The sequence below is a fragment of the Thermochaetoides thermophila genome (assembly GCF_000221225.1).
Source record: "Thermochaetoides thermophila DSM 1495 unplaced genomic scaffold scf7180000011816, whole genome shotgun sequence".
NCBI lineage: Eukaryota > Fungi > Ascomycota > Sordariomycetes > Sordariales > Chaetomiaceae > Thermochaetoides > Thermochaetoides thermophila.
Genome location: NW_006383032.1, coordinates 5,557,445 through 5,574,260, shown reverse-complemented (window position 1 = coordinate 5,574,260; position 16,816 = coordinate 5,557,445). Strand labels below are relative to the sequence as shown.

Below are 16,816 nucleotides of genomic sequence, written 5' to 3'. Positions count from 1 at the left end.
TAACATGGCTGCAAATATTGTCTAACTTGGGTCTCTTCTTTGCTGTGCTGAGGGATTTGGAGCATCGAGATTCAGCCATGACAAACCAAACACAGCACTCCACTAGGGATGTGACATTCAGGATTGTCAATCAAAGGCAAGTTTAGGCACCTGCTCCGTATTAATCCAAATGATTGGAGACGATGGGAAGACTATCCAACGCAGAAACAGAACAACAACCCTTGGATACAGCCTTCTGCTTGCTGTTCCCGCTTTCTAACAGTAGCCTTTGAAAGTGCGATGTCTTAGGAGCGAGTCACGGTGGTCCTGAATCTCAAGAGAATAACATGTGCAGCGCAAAAAATTGGGGCAAACACATGACAAATTCCATCATGAGCAAGCTGCAACTGAAAAGTTCACTTCAACCAAGACCAATGTGAGGTTGGACTTTGGAGGTTCTCTCCGGTTCACTTTTCACTTTTTTAAGGTGGGTCGAGTCGATACCAGCAACCAACTCACCTTTCCACTCTGACTCTGAGTCCTCTCAAGTATTTCGTACAATGACCGTACACGCGAAAAATGGCAACAACCATGTTCAACTACGTGATAGACCCCTCTGGTAATGTTGTGGTCTCATTGGCCCCATTCAACGACCCGCTATGTCCACAACTTGTCGAAGGCCACGAAGATCAAAGCACTAATGAAGATGAGAGTAGTGAGGGTATTGATGAATATCAGAGTACTGGGGTGAGTATTACTGTTGAGCCGAAAATTGAAACCGAGGTGAAACCAAAAAAGGCATATCAAGTCTCTTTTCACCATCTCACGCTTGCCCTCCCAGTTTTGAGCACAATGCTCTCAGGCAAGTAGGCTGAAGGAATGAAGACCAATAGGGGACCAATGAGCGTCATGACTGAGAATTGGGATCCATATGCACTTTTGATCGTCTTCAGGTTCTTCCATTGTTAGTTTAGGCACATCCTTAAAAGAGTTACATTGAGCATGTTAACGAAGTTTGCTGTTGTTGTGAACCACTACCAGATCCATGAGGCATTCTACCTTGTTGCACAGCTGTGGACCGAGGACCTGAAAAATTCGTTATCCATCACTCATCCACTCAATGGAAGCTTCTAGTATGGTTGCTCATTTCGTGAATTTTTTGGGATGCGGAAATATTCCGGCTCATCACTAAGATTGCTGTCTTGAGAAGCACAAGTGGTTTTGAGGATCTGGCTATTCCAAGGTTGCCAGCACCATTGCGTATCATGGGTGAGTGGAGTAATCGGCAGGTTGCTGGTTGTCAACTGTTCTCAAGAATAAACGGCTCATGTAGTTTACTTTTCAATATAGATGCAATCAACACTCGCAGAACACTGTCTATGAACCTTCTCAACAGAGAACTCATTGCTCTACAATACAACTGTATTAGTGGCACTACAGGGTGCAAATTTGGATGCTAGGTTACACATTTAGGAGCTAGAGACCTTAGTGACCAAGAGGTATCCATTGATCCTGGTTCGATATTTCCAATAACACGACAAATTGACAAATGTTGAGTTGGGGAACTTGCTAAACAAGAAAATCACTCAAGTGTCGGTGGCTTGTTGGAGCATTGCAGTGTTCCTGGATAAGTGAGGATTCATCTGATATTAATGTAATTCATCCTCTTTGACCATTCATCCATGCCATGAGCAACATCCCATAACTGACCTATGTCAAAATGTAGAACGGTGAAAAAGGGACATCATCCACCCCTGACTTGTGATATACCTTCGGCCATGATATAACTAAACCCTCACCTCATCTTGCGCTTTCGATGTGCGCGGAGCAATGACGGACTCTGAGTTTTCGCCGTCAATGTACCATTGCGGTGGGTACCTTGTGGGGTGAATTCTATGGGAAGGCTTTCGTTGACTACTTTGGCTACCTAGGCTTCACTGTGTGGGGGATGAACCCCAGGGTGTGCATGGGTCACATATTCCTCCCACTACATTTGCTGATAGGTCTTCTTTCCACCGTTTATGAGATCGAAAAGCTGTTTGCTGGTGGCTGGACAGTTAGTTTTACAAATCCCCCCGCCAAGCCTTCAAATTCAGAGAATCAGGTCTTTTTGAGCACTGATATTGCATAATCCAAGGTCCTTTTAACCCTCTTTAGGCACAATCTCTCCTTGGCTGCACAAAGACGATGTGTGATTATATCCCGGATTCCGCAGGGGACGCTATCATCTCTTTGACCATAATCTTGCTTCACCCAAGGACGGTGACCCTCGCACACTCTATAACAAATCGCAATCACCTTCCTTGCATTGTCTCGTCATTTCATACTCATCTCTCCTGATTTCAGGGCTATGCGTTGACTGGACCATGGAGTGAAAGTGATAAATAGGGAAAGCATATGAAGGTGGCTGCTCAAAACCAGGATACTGATGCCTACCTAGTTTACTCTTAGTCGTGGGTTGCCAGCACTAAGACCATCCTGGAAACATTGACCTTGAGATGCTGACAAATATACCATGATCATCGGCTACTATGAAATCATGATGCCTTTTGCATTATTGAGCCCCTGTAGATTGATAAGATCTGCATTCCACATCCATTTTTGGTTAGTTTTGACAACAACAACTTTCTCTTGCTCTCAGTATCTGGAGAATTTGGAAATGAAGAAGGTTTTTGCTTTGCTAAAAAAAAGGGTCATCTTACTGAGCAAAAGAACATGGAGACTCCAAAGGATCTACCAATCCCCTCGGCTGTCAGTGAGTATAAGCAGACCGCTGAAGGTGCTGATATCAATGAATGGACCGTTTGCTTACCTTCATCTCAAATACGCTCAGAGAGAGTCAACGAGCTCTGATTCACAGTTTTCGATAAAATTATCCATGGTATTTGTTAGGACTCAGAAGCGATACTTGAAAAACAGGGTTGCAGTTCCTACGGCCGTATCAACAGCACTGGAGCCCTTTTGTATATTTTCACATGACATCAGTTTTTACTCGGCAGCCTCAGTAGCTGCAACTTGGGATCATAGTGTCATCGAAGTGGTCGAGAAATTTTGCTTGATATATGTTCCGTCATGAATAAAGTGTGAATATAAGTACCCTGGTGTCTCGGGTTCCGGAAATCCTGCTCCTTGGGATGATTTCGTGAAGGAGTCTGACATTGATCTTCTACAAAGCAGGCCAATGGGTCCGAAAATATGTAGTGCGTTGAAGGAAGATGGGCACTGTTGCTTTGTGGCCTAAAGAGTCAAAGTGTTTGAATGGTCTTTCATTATACCCTGAGGAATGATGTTTGAACGGTTAAAGGAGTGAAATAAGAGTAACAAAGGCTGCTGAACATTCGGTGATCTGTCTAATTTTTTTGAACGTGCTTGTCGAACCCTTTTTCCAATAAAGCACTCCTTGAATTGCAAATGGTATTCCTCCTTAGCTGAAGCTCAAACCAGGTCTTTGTTTGAAATCACAGGAATTTGGAAGCTAAGGTTGGTGGAAGTGGATGCTGTTTGACCTACGGAGCTGTTCTGCGGAGACAAATTTTTGGATTATGGCTGTTTGTCCCCTTCAAATGGCCAATGCTCTACTGTCGATGGAGAATATCATACAAAAACACCTGCTTTACACCTCACCTTTCATTTTCCACTTCCGAACTTGGAGACACCTCTGCTTTCGAAGAACGCCCAAAAGAAAACCTCCCCTGGGCAACATGTACGATCATATCAATGACTCAAACGGGGATATCATCTTGACACTAATATCAACAGTCGCTAAGCTATCTGTCCGAAAACAGAACAATTGTTGACGACTACAAAAACAGCAGAGCTTTATTTGCTAGCTTGGATGATTTACACGACACGCTTCCAGATGGGAATCTTGACATCAGTGCTGTGACGTTTCTTGTGTCCTCACAGCATTTAACCCTCGCATCTCCTGTTTTCAAGGCGATGATGACTGGGAAGTGGCTCGAGGCAACATCAAAGAATGACTTATTCAAATTGACTTCCGAGATATAGATACTTAGGCAATGGAGATCGTTCTGCGAACAATCCGTGGCCAATACCGAAAAGTCCCGAAGGCTGTGAGCCTTGATTTGCTCGTACAGATTGCTATTATCGTAGATTACTACGAAGTCCACGAAGCAGTTGAGCTCATCGCCCGGATATGGATTAGAAAGCTTAAGAAGCCTTTTACCTGTTGACATCAACAAGAACTTTTTCTCTTGGCTGCTGGTTGGTTGGGTCTTCAAAGATGTCACTATATTTCGAGAGGTTACTAAAGTTGGCGAGCTGAAAAGTAAGCGGTATTTGCAGGCACCATCAAGACTCCCAATTTTTGGAGTGGCTCTTGGTCAGTTAGAATCGGCTTGGTTGCTTACGTCTCAACTAAGGCGGAATGGGCTAACAACTTGTTGGCTTTGTCTCTCAGATGGTATAAACAACCGTCGAAAAGAACGTGTCGACACAATTGCTGCTGCCATGATTGGCCTCCCAAATGACTATATGAAAGTTAGAGAAGGTTGTAACATCGAGTGTAGTGCATGGTATCTTGGAACCTTAATGATTGGCTTGCGAGCCGCCAATTTTCAGCCAGCAATACTCAATATGCCGTTTGGGAACTCCAGTCTCGTGGAGATTGTGGACTGTCTCCGAAAGCTGAAGAATCCAAGACCGTCTTGTTGCCACCCAGATCCACAGCAGAGAAAGAGCAAAGCAAAAAAACGATCGAGAACGAATAAGTGCCCAGTCTTGGAAGGATGTTTTGGGGGATTTTGATTTAGGTATCGAAATAACCCGTGCTTCTTGTCCGGCCCCTGGTCCCTTAACCGAATGCGTCGGCCTTGTGTTGCGTGGGCTCAAGGATAAACTCTAAGGATTAAAATTGTCTCAGTTTATTTTCATTTCTGATAGCGTGGAGGAGTGAGAATAGGACTGCAAGGGCAGAACATAACTGGATTGAGTTCATGAGGAGAGGTTTACCATCCACATGAGGGGTGTCGAGGCATGACGTGGCATGTCCCTGAGTTGATAGCGGATTCTCTACAAAGTGCTGTCCTTAACCACTTGAGATAGGAAGGGTAGAGGAAGGAATCGGATGTTGAGATGTATATGTTAACAGTGATAATCGTGAAATAAATTGTCAAGTTTAGATCACGTGAAGTATTACTCTTAGCTTAGCGATAACCTCCGATCTTGGGACGCTCTAACAGCCCGACTGCTTTCTTGGCTTGACCATCGAAACCCCATGAATTAATCGGATACAAAGTCTTCTAGTGACAGCTCTCTTGAGTGAGAGTAGGCCTTCAGGCCTGATATGATATATGCGACCATTTTCGGTAGGTAAGGAAAGTTCGAGGATTTTTGAGGCAGTTGCTGTTGGTCAAGGCCTAAATCGAAGACGTCATTGGGAGCTGACCCAGCCTCCGGCTGGACTTCAGGGGTAGTAGTTGTTGGATATATAAGAAAATGGATAAGAGTATTTACTTGGGTGTTGCCCTGCAGGACACGCGGCCCTGAGGGAATCTGTCAAGCACAATGGGTGCCGCAGAATAGCAACGCTCTATCTTCTGGGCTACACACGCGTGAGGGTGGATGAGCATGGCTTATATAAGGTCGAGCGTGCACCTGACCTCAGTGGAGCCGGGGCTGATCGAGGCAGGTCAGCGGTGACCACACCGTGGTCACGTGCAGCTAACAGTAGTAGGCCAAGCCAAGACGCGGCCATTTGCCTGAACTTGAGATGAGACTGATGCAAATGATCTGACTATGAAGAAATCCTTCACGAGGAATTAAATACTTGTTAACAGCATTGGAGTAGTTTTGGGTCTCAAATACTGCTCAGACCCTCTACTACCTCCATGATACTAAGTCCCCAAAAGGCTCGTCTGGGACATCAGGTTAGTACCTGAGGTTATGGAGTTGTATAAGAAGAGCTCCTAATGGAAGCAATCGACACCCAAGATTGCAGCCGATGGTCCCAGAGAGGTAATCCAGTTGAAGAGCGCGAAGGTCTCCACCGAGTTTTTGCAGAATGCTTTGTCTCTTGGCCATCATAGCGGCTGTATTGCACATGTGATGCACCCAATCAGCCAACAGTTTAGGAAAAAAAGATTACAAGCATTGTGACATATGTAAAAGCGCTCGACTTACGAATGATGGCAGACGGGATAGGTAGGTTTGGTGGACTTAAAGTATCTATACTGCTTCTACCTCGCAGAACGGCTATTGTGGTGACCTTCCTAAATATATCCGTGTTCCGGAAAACTCAAGCGACGAATATCCAGAGAAAGAAGACTTTATCGATTGTGCTAAAATCAGTCAAGTTTGATTTGATAGCTGAGATTCACAAAGGGTAAACACGATATGAAACTCTTGACGAAGCTGGTAGTAGTCGACAATGACGGTTATCTTTGCCAAGCATTCTAGCATAATCGAGAAGGGGACCACGTGGTGTTGGCAATGGATTACGTTGAAGGCAATTAAGAGATGGGGGATGTGAGTAACTTTGGCTGGATCTGTAGGTGGTTGGGTTAGAACTAATCTCTAGCAACTAACGTCTTGTCCTGTAAATCTATAGTTTGTCGTTTGAACAGGTACCCCAGGCACACAATGTCTGTCATAACCAACAAGGGCTTTATGTGGAAGAGTGGGTTCTGTGCGGCCAACTGATCAGAGTAGAAAGGGAGTTGTGACCCAGCAAACCTGGATATCTGTCCTCAACGAACCCACGCATTGGGGAGGCGTTCCTGAACGTCAAAAGGCATTGACCCTCAACACCCAAGGATGTTGACCCTCAACTGTCTATGCCATTGAGGAGGAAGGAGCAAAGGAAGCCACAGGGGTGAACAAGATGTAGGTAGATTTCAGGCAGGGCCATCTGGCCGAAGAAGCTCCCAAGTCAGCGATATAAGCATTAGTCTGTTGAACTGGTGATCACAGCAATCGTTCTGACTGTGTGAGAACTCTTATCTCTCAGGTCCAGCGGCCTGGCATCTCTCGAACCCATCTCAAGGCTTGTCTGGGTCGTCGTAACGTCGGGATGAGCATGGAGACAATCCAATGCTCGATGCTAGAGTCGAAGCGTGGATACCTGGGTAAATCGACGTCGATAATTCACAAATGCAATAGACACTATCTATATGATGATGGTCAAAAAATTCCAATCTAAGCATTAATAACACCAATGGAAAGGTGTAGTGCTAGGCAGCTTTCGACTTTGAAACTACTGCTGTGTATAAAAAGCGGTCCAGTCAAGACCATGTGATCGCCACGTGGTGGGTGGGTTACTGTGGTGCCCAAAGTGAGCCCTCAACCCTTTTGCGTTGTCCTCATCCGCCTCTATTCCCACTTCCCATTTCATAACCAAACAGAGCAAGCCTATTTACTGTGGAAGCGATGGTTGAAAGGATACCGAATCACCCACCGGTTTTCCTGGTTGGACTCATATACTACCTACCCATTGGAAGGGACGGTTCAAGGCTTGACAGATAGGGTACGTTGGGCTCCAAACCCCGCATTCAGGCCCCCACAGGCACTTGGTCCCACGATGCTCTCGGGTGTTTAAGTGGATCACGTGATGAAGCTTGGCCTTAACAGTAAAGGCCCGTCAAGGACGAAGGCAGCAGAGCTGGAGAAAGCATCTCCGTTCCTATCTGTACAGTTCCTGCAATTAATGTCTCCTTATTTTCACGGAGACTATTTGGTATTAGGATAATCCAGAATCAACTTTCGTGGCATTAGTGCTAGGCAGTTAACGTTAACTCGCCCGCCTCCAAAATCGCGAAGCCAAAAAACGAGCGACAAGTTCCACGCTTGATCCATGGTCCGCTTGCCCAGCAACTGGAAGCGACCGATAGTACCTCCTCCGTTTTGAGCACACTGCGCACGCGCTGGAGAGCGCGGGAACAACCCTGTCATGGCTAGCGATCACGGGCTCTCTAACACCCAGTTCAATACCATCCTTAACGCTCTCGTGTCCATCGATCGCCGCTTGTCGCGCATCGAAACCGCGCTTCAGATCCCCAACTCCAGCCATGCTCCCAACCCCACACCCCCGGCCGCGTCTGTGTCGAACCCCGCACAGGTCTCCAACACCCCCGCCACGACTGCGCTCCATCAAGCGGGGAATGTGTTCCACCTGGGACCGCGACCTCCACCGTATCCCCAGCAACCATCTGCCCCTGTCGTGCAGCGAGGACCCCTGGATGACGTCAACAGTTCGGCAAGCAACCCCTTGAACTCCAACACCAACATCACAACCACTGCCGGCACCAGCACTCCCAACCCTAGCAACTCCCTTCCGCCCTCGTCCCTCCTTGCCGCAGCAACTGCCCCCGACCGGCCCATCATCCCCCTCGAGCCGCCCCCCGCCGGCTGCACCATCACCTCGAGGGCGACTATGCAGGAGGAGCTTGACCGCTGGACGATCCCGCGGGGCTATAGCATGCGCATAGCCGGCGCAAAAGTGACCGGTAAGCGTAAGGTGCGCTGGGTGTGTTTCCGGGGCGGCGAGGCACGGCATCACCGTCCTCCCGTAGACGAGGCCGTGCTGCTGAAGGCAAAAGCCGAGGGGAGACGCAAGCCGACTACAGATCGGGCGAGCAAGAAGTGCGGGTGTATGTTCCGGTTTGAAGCTGTTGAGACGACGAGAGATAGTGATGTGTGGGTGTTGCATTACCCGAATGCGAACCATAAGGTGCATAATCACCCGCCGGCGGATACGACGACTGATCCGAGAGCGAGGAAGCTGCCGTCGTCTATGATGGCTGAGGTGGATCAGTGGTTGAGGGAGGGATGGCAAGTGAGTAAGATTCAGGAACAATTGAGGGCGAGGGGAATCAACAATGTGTTGAATACGGATCTGTATAATCGGAAGAGAATGCTGAAGAAGGAAAGTGAAAGCGGCGTTAGCTGAATTCTCTATCCTTCCTCGAGGGTTATGGAGTGCATCTAGCTTCTAATCGTTGTTGTTATCAAGCGATATCCGTTGGGCTTAAACGTTGTTCCAAGCATGACATTCGGCAAGCTATCCTAAGATTGTCACTATTTGTGGTTCATAGATATCTTTACTAGGATTCTGTCGCTAGGCAATATGGATGCCAACAAGTTTATTTTTTTGTAGATACCCCTAGGATGAACAGAACAAAGATGCGACAGAACAGGTCGAGAATGACAGATAATGTTAAACACAAGAGAATTTGGTTGAAAAATATAATATCTAACGCTTTCCTGTTCAAGATCAAAATCACGAATTTCCAAGTAAAACAGGAATTAGGAAAATAACCTTAGAATTCACGGTTCGCAGCTAAGAATGGCATTAGAGGTTCCAGCTTACACTCTTCTTCCTCTTTCTCTCCAGCTCCTTGTCGTTACCGGTTTCCACCGAAGGGTTGGCGCGCATCAGGCGTTTTCTACTATCTCGTGCAATATTGACCCGTTTGAGCGGCAATGGCAAGGGAAGTGTCTTCCAAACCTATAGTGTTGGCATCGGTTCTCGGGAAGAATGAGAGGCGAACGTCTTCTCTACTAACTTTCTTTGGCGTTTTCGATTTTCTCGGTTTCTCTTTTCCTCGCATTAGCTGTCCAATAACCCAACCAGCCTGCATATCACGAAGCTAGTCTTGGGTGTCGTCGTCTTCTGTTACTTTACCCAGCCATAGGCAGACACGTTGCTGCTCGTCGCGGCTTCCATAACGAAATATTACTGGAAGAGTTTGCGTCAGCATGCTCACCAATACGCGACCACTAATATGACATTGATAAGACTTACGTGTAACATCATAAACTAGCTCTTTCCCCGGGAAGTTAGGGCTAGCAACCTAAAAGCTTCAATCATGGACTGTCTTTTGCGTCTTGAGGTCGAGCAGATGAGCATGCTCTGCAAATTTTGCCCTGCTAAGATTTCAAGGAGATGGATTTTTGCGCAGACAAGACCATCCAGAGAGTGAGGCGATCAAACATTTTGGCTCATTGCCGCCTTCATACATCGGTGTGAGATATGTGCCCCGGTAGCCCTTCAGTGCATTGTGACATTCAGGGTCAGAGTTGGCTAGGCCTACTGAGGTGTTAGTAATTCTCAGCCGTGTGCTTCCTGGTCGACGCTGTGATGGGGTGGGAGAAAAAGAGCTCAGAAACTAACCGTTAAACTTGTACACCTTTTCCATGGAGACTACTTCATCCTCGGCGTACCACTCAGAAGCAGGGACCCAGTTATTGACAATGCGCCCCACAACCAATGACTCTGCTATATCCAACGTCTTCTCTAGATTCACATGGTGCTTGTAAAAGACCTCTGTGGCATCTTCACCGGCTAATTGATGGAAAATCTGATATTTTCCAGGGAGGTTCTCAAGATAACTTGTAGTTCAAGTCAATGACCGATGCATATGATATGCGTGCTGCGAAGAAAAAGTACGTTCGAGATCATACGCCTTCCCATTGGTTAAGCTTTCCCTTCATAAGGGTCTGCTTTTATTTTTATTTTTTTTTTCTGAGGGATGGGAAGTCTAACAAGAGTTAAAAGCTTTTGATGCAGGTAATCCTTCGTACGGGCCAAACGTACCAGTAACGTCGTAGACCATCCTACCAACAACATCCCGAAGGCTACGACCACTCTTTTCGTCATTCTCAACAACTTCTTCGATGTGCCCGCGCATAAGGAGTTTTCCAACAGGCTCGTGCCCTTAGTTCTCGATAGCATTAAGCACTCATTCAGAACGGATTACTCGGCCATGTTGTGTTCGTTCGAATATATCATTTGAGGTTGACTCTGAGATCGCTTTTTATGATGGCTGGAAGTCTGTAACGGTCAGCTCCCAACTTTGTCCAACACTATCTGTGACCATCAACACTCACAGGTAATGTCATAGGCATCATATCCTCCGCTAGCGTCAGGAACCAAGGCCCAGTTCGTTGACGCCCGACCATTGGAGATCTTGTCTCCAACTTCGACGGGGGCGAAACACTTCGTCCATGGCTCCTTAAGCGCTGGCGGCACCTTGTCCTTTTCTGTATCTGATATAACGCGAGTGACATTCTCACTTTTGTATGCTTCAAGCAGGTATTCGTATTGCTACAAGTTGGGGGGAACTTGTGGGTCAAATGAAATCCAATCATATCCATGACCACTGGCGACGAAATTAGTGTCATACGGAGGATGCTTTGACGAATCCTTCATCTATGCGGACGGCCTCACCCGTATCCAGTGTCTCTCCGTCCAACCGCAGAGTTCATCATGATCTGATCTTTCGTCATCAAAATCCAGTGACTTCTCTCGTTTCAAAAGGTCCGCACAAGCTTGAAGACCACGATTGCCTTCAATCTTTCCAGGATTGTCGCCTTGTCAGCGAACCTAACGTTGCCCAAGAGTTTCAGAGATTTAGGACCACATCACCCACATTCAGCCCCCTCCCATTCCTGGGGCTGCTCGAATAAGATGACGTTCAGCTAAATGTAGTCTTCAAAGGCCATGATATCCAGCCAGCGATTCGTCATCTCCAGTGAAACTCTGAGTTTCTTCCAGACACGCCCGACGAACATTCTTCGGATCAACCGCCTCCACTCCCTCTGGAAAGTATGTCACATCGATAATTTATTTCTAAATGTCGAACCACTTCTCCTTACTGAAGACGGGATGCCTTTCATCCTCGTCACCTTGATACAGGCTTCAGTGTCCACAATATCAGCTAGGCTCGAGTCGGCAGCATCATGGCCTCCCTTCCAAACATATAACAGGTGCTCAGCGAGGGCACCCACTTCCCAGGTTCTCTCAGTCCCCCGTCATACTGGATTTGCGTCCTCTCAGCCGCGAGTAGTTGATCCAACTCGGGGTCCGAGGGCCTTTCGATAGGTGGTATGTCGGGAGCATCTGCATAGAAGGTGGGATCAAGCTCCGGAAATCGAGCTGCTAGACTTGAATGTTAACTGCGCGCTCGAGACCGGTTTCCGCTGACTTGGGCCATCCTTCAAACTTGCTAACCCAGAGAGATGAAGGTCGTTTATCCTATTCTGTATTGTGCGCCTTTGTTTCTGGCGGGATCTAAGACCGCCAATCTGGCATATTAAGTCGGTGTGTGCTGAGAAGCAATTGGTGTTGAAACAGTTTCTTCGTAGTGAGAAGTTAGGGGTTGCCAAATGTGGAGGATTGGTATACAGCGGCCAGATGGATATTGAAGACGTTTTCTCTTGTGGCTACTATGACACTATGCGTTGTCATCAGAGAAACTAAGAAACAAAGCCATAGCTGGTGCGTGGATTGACGAGTTTGTTGTATTGTCATTTGATGTTTTCGGAAGGTCGAGAAGTCCAAACCAGATACATGGGGCCATCAATTTGGTAAAAATCTAACCATTTCTCTACCAGATTTAAAGCAAGTTCATAAGAGGATGGTTGATCACCAGTAGACATGTACACACAGTGTAAGAAAGGTACCGTCATGACCAAGTGGATGCTCATCCTAACAAGACGGCATGGATGCAGATGGTGTCACCGTTGCCCAAGAAGCTGAGGTTTCCGCCAGCAGAAGAAGGGTTAGGGTTCTGGCATCTCTTGGCTTGGCGTAGATCCACCACAATTACGACATCTTATCTTATCGCCAAGACCAGGCTGCGCATCCAGAGTCGCATGCATCAAGCTTGTCGTCGTCCATGTCTTTCCCGATCTCCTGTTCATATTGGAAGACAAGCTTGCTGACGTCTCAAGTTTTCACAGCCGCTGTTTCCATTGCACCGTATCTTGTTTTCTGTCTCAAAGGACAATTTTGTCATTCTAGCACGATTCAAGTGGCCTCTGTCATCATTCGCGGCCGCCCATTTCCCACACTGTCCGCGCCACGCGGCTCTCCCCTTGTGCTGTTTGAAACGCCCCTCCTGCCGTGACGAGCCATTCTAGTCTTCGGTATCTGGCTTCAGCACGAATAAATCTTCAGCAATGGCTCCGCAGCCGGACCAGTCGCCGGCTCCGGCAGTTAACGGTACCACTGCTGAGGAGCATCCTCCGATCGGGCCACCCTCCGGTCTCTCCGTCATACGCACCCAGTACAGCTCAGAGCAATCTCTGCGGCAGATGCTAAAGAATATCGGCTATGATGAGGCGCGTGAAGACACTCTACGCTTAAAAGGAGTCCAATTGATAGATACCGTCCGTCAGAGTTTGCAATTGTACGTAAGGTCTCCATCCGGAGTTGCCACCGAGCCGTCCCTGCCCATCACGACCATCTATTGCTTACTTCCCAATACAGACCCGTCAGGACATTTGATACAGCCGCGATATATTATCATAAGTTCCGTATGAGGTTTCCAAGCCATGAATACGCTTATGAGGATGTTGCTTTGGCATCTCTATTTGTTGCCTGCAAGGCCGAAGATACCATCAAAAAGTCTAAGGAGATACTTTGTGCTGCACACAACCTCCGTCAGCCACATGATCATAAAACGCCAGACGACAAGGTAGAGTCAGGTACTTATCTTCATCCTTTGTCCATAGCTGACATCAGCACTAGGTCTTCGAACCACAAACCCGGGTTATTATCGGCCTAGAGAGATACATCCTCGAGACCATTGGCTTCGATTTCCGGGTTCAATACCCCCAGAAATTGCTCATCAAGATGGTTCGCAAGATGTTTCCCCGAGAAGATGCCAGCCAACAAGAGGAAGGGAAACAATTCCTTCGTGTGGCCTACGACATGGCCATTGACATCTACAAGACCTTTGCTCCAATCAAGCAGACCAGTTTCACATTAGTACTGGCAATATTGGAGCTTACATCTCTTCTCTTGGACACAGATGCCGAAAAGATGAGGGCATTCAAGGAAGCGGCATCTTGGCATAGCGAGAAGGCAGCTGTTTTCGAGACCTTGTTGGATCTTCTGGATCTGTACACGCAATTTCCAAAATCCACCAAGATCGGCCTTCGTTTCGAACTCAAAAAGCTGATGGACGTCAAGATTGAGATCAATAATTTGATGACTCGGGAAAAATACCAGCGTTACCAGGGCTGGTGTGATCGATGCGCGCCAGATCCACATGACACTAGGTCTCTCACTCCTAGCTCAATAACATCACCTGCGACAAATCCTTCGCTTTCCGGAACCACATCTGTCAAGCGTAAAGCTACATCCACCGAGGGGACAATGCGGTTCGTATTTGACGCGGATGAGGCACGAAAGGAGAAAGCGCTTGTCGACCGTTACTTCATCGATGAGTACGAAGAGCACGAGATCGAGGTGGAGGAGCCCATCAAGGAGCCCGAACCTCGGCATAATAGCAGAAACACGCACCCTCCACATCGCGGCATGCAAGGCGATCACGGATGGCCCGGTTACCATCGGAGTAGCAGGCATGGACTCCATAACGATCGGCATCGGAGTCGAAGAGGTCACGGGTATTGAGAAAGTAGAGAGTATGGGTTTCGGCGTGTGTCTTGTGAAATACGACAGTTGGCAAATAATGATACCCCTTAGAGTGAATGCTCTTTCGATGACACTTTGGTACGTGACTCTTACCTGGATGAGACGTATTTTGGAGAGATATAGTGAATCCACATATTCTTTTGCTCACTTGACGACCGCTATCGAAGAACCATATGGCCCAACTGTTTCGTTCCAGACCCAAGACATAACGCGAAGAAAAAAAAAACCAACATCCATTGGTAGCAACTCAATATAAATCTGTCCTGAGATAACCTTCACAGAAGCAGTTCGACTCGATACCCATTCTGATGCGCTTCTACGCCCTTTTTGACACTTGCGGCAAAAAGTGGGCTTTGAGTTCACGTGGGACACATATTCCTCTTCGTATACACTTCCCTTGAGGCACAACCATTACGTTGACAGTTGTCGTTGACTTGTCCAGCATCTGCTCCTTCTCAGCTTGACCTTGGAGACAGTATCTACGAAAAAATTGTGCTTGCAAAAACTAAGACCACCATCTTCCGATGACGGCACGCAAAAGCACCCTTGATGCACATCGCCTGTCTGGAACGCTATTTCTTAAAATGGCATATATTGTCTGTCTGCTTTCCCCAATGATGACTTGAGCTTAATCCATTACTGATGTGTCTGTCTACCAGTGCAGGAGTACCGAAACCATCGCTCCCGCGAGTGTCAATTAAACACTTCGGAGAGTAGCAGGCTCCTAACAATGTTAATCGAATCACTCAATCATCCACATCCACTAGCTTAATGATCTTGGTCTCGGGGAAAAGGCGATTGGCCAGCTCTTCCAAATTCTGAACCACGATATCTGGTTTAATATGCTGGGCGCTGGGCTCGGCCTCCTTAACCCAGCATGTTTTGATGCCCAAACCAGTGATCTTGATCATGTCTGTGTCACGGAGAGCGCGGGAAACCATCACAATATCAGGCTCCTCGTCAGTAGTCTTGCCGTGACGAGTCTCACTCTCCTTGGCGATATCAATCCAGCATTTGACAATCGCTTTCCAGTCAGTCTTCAGCTGCTCATCAGTCATGCCGTTCCAGGCCAGAGAGCCACCGACAATCTTGTGAATCAGTTCCCTCATACCCAGACGAGCCATCAATTCCTCGTACAAAGGGGCTGTCTCCATGCCACCCGACGTAACGATGATCTTGGCATTGGCCTGCCTGGCGCGCAGCAGGAACTCGGCCGCGTCCGAGGCGGGCATGACCAGCGGCAGGCCAATGGCCCAGTAGGCCTCCATCCAAGCCTTGCTGACATAGTACCAGTGCAAGTCGGTCAGACCCTGGGGAGGAGTCAAGGGCTTGGAGGTCGAGGGAGGGGAGACGATGGTGACGTCGTCGTCCTCCTGCTCGGGAGTTGTGGCGAGATTGGCGGCGTTAGTTTTCTCCTCATGGAGGTTGAGGACGCCCAGGATGATCTCCGGGATTCGGGTCCAGGAGGTCAAGACCGAGAGAATAGTGTCGGTATCGGGCAAGTTTTTGCCATTCTTGGTCGAAGGGTACTTAGGAAGAATGAGTCTGTTGACGACAGGGTGCTTGGAAAGGATGAAGTGAAGGACCTTGGTCACAGAGACGCGAGTATCGAGCAGGGTGCAGGCGTTGGCCAAAATGATCATTGGTTTTTTGGCCTTATCTGTCGCCGGAGTGTGGCTGTTTGGCGGGCCGTTCATGATTGCTGGTGGAAACATGTTGAAGTCGCTGGGAGACGAAAGCTTAGAGCACGGTTCGTCTGTGAGTTGGTTGGTGTCGTCTGTGATCCTCACTTTCGCCTTGGCAGGTTCTTCGTCAATGTTGGTAGAAAAGGTGTTGTGACGCTTTCTCAGCGAGGGTTTCGAGGTTTTGTCCTCATCACCCAGGCCAGTGGGAGCGGCAAAAATAGTTGGAGGGGTAGGAGTCCTATTGTCAACTGGGAAAGTATCACCACCGACGGCAGGGCTATTGTCGCCGGCGAGGGTTTCAGTGGAAGCTGGGTCATCAATTCCAGTCTTAACGTTGACTGAAGCATCTCCATTAGCCGCACTGCTTTGCTTCGCAGCCTGTTGTTCCTCAGCATCCGTGGCCACACATTCCTCCTGCATTACGGCTGCCCTGTCTTTCCGTTCTGCGTCCTTGTTAAGTTCATGGTTGACGCTTGTGACTTGCTCAGCAATTGTGACGATAGCTTCGTCACCCTTTGTCGTAAACTCTCCCTTCTTCAGCACCATATTACTTGTGTTATTGGCCACATCATTGTCATTGGCGATCGAAGCTGCGTTGACACCTGACGCGAATTCCACTTCTGTGGCGAAAAGGTCTGTGTTTTCCAGTTCAACCTGACTCTCTGAAGCCATGACGAGGATTCTTATACTTCATTAGCCCTTCATTCATGACTGGGGTTCTATGACATAGGCTAACAGAATACCGTTTCAGAAA

At 47.8% G+C, this 16,816-nt stretch overlaps 4 protein-coding genes across 4 annotated transcripts; 2 read left to right on the top strand and 2 right to left on the bottom strand.

The window, feature by feature from the left end:
- Positions 1-7,885: 7,885 nt before the first annotated feature.
- On the top strand, positions 7,886-8,884 carry CTHT_0036050 (uncharacterized protein; the record flags this gene model as incomplete). Its single annotated transcript, XM_006693971.1, has 1 exon — positions 7,886-8,884. One exon carries the CDS (start codon positions 7,886-7,888, stop codon positions 8,882-8,884), a length of 999 nt encoding a protein of 332 aa, XP_006694034.1.
- A 700-nt stretch (positions 8,885-9,584) lies between these two features.
- Positions 9,585-11,146, bottom strand: CTHT_0036040 (uncharacterized protein; the record flags this gene model as incomplete). The annotated part of the gene is made up of 7 exons (XM_006693970.1): positions 9,585-9,673; positions 9,740-9,780; positions 9,955-10,024; positions 10,109-10,279; positions 10,532-10,651; positions 10,825-10,983; positions 11,095-11,146. 7 exons carry the CDS (start codon positions 11,144-11,146, stop codon positions 9,585-9,587), a joined length of 702 nt encoding a protein of 233 aa, XP_006694033.1.
- Positions 11,147-12,897: 1,751 nt separating this feature from the next.
- Positions 12,898-14,356, top strand: CTHT_0036030 (C-terminal domain kinase-like protein; the record flags this gene model as incomplete). Its single annotated transcript, XM_006693969.1, has 3 exons — positions 12,898-13,127; positions 13,208-13,415; positions 13,469-14,356. The coding sequence occupies 3 exons, from the start codon at positions 12,898-12,900 to the stop codon at positions 14,354-14,356; spliced, it is 1,326 nt and encodes a 441-aa protein (XP_006694032.1).
- A 767-nt stretch (positions 14,357-15,123) lies between these two features.
- CTHT_0036020 (uncharacterized protein) lies at positions 15,124-16,734 on the bottom strand (the record flags this gene model as incomplete). The annotated part of the gene is made up of 1 exon (XM_006693968.1): positions 15,124-16,734. One exon carries the CDS (start codon positions 16,732-16,734, stop codon positions 15,124-15,126), a length of 1,611 nt encoding a protein of 536 aa, XP_006694031.1.
- Positions 16,735-16,816: the final 82 nt, after the last annotated feature.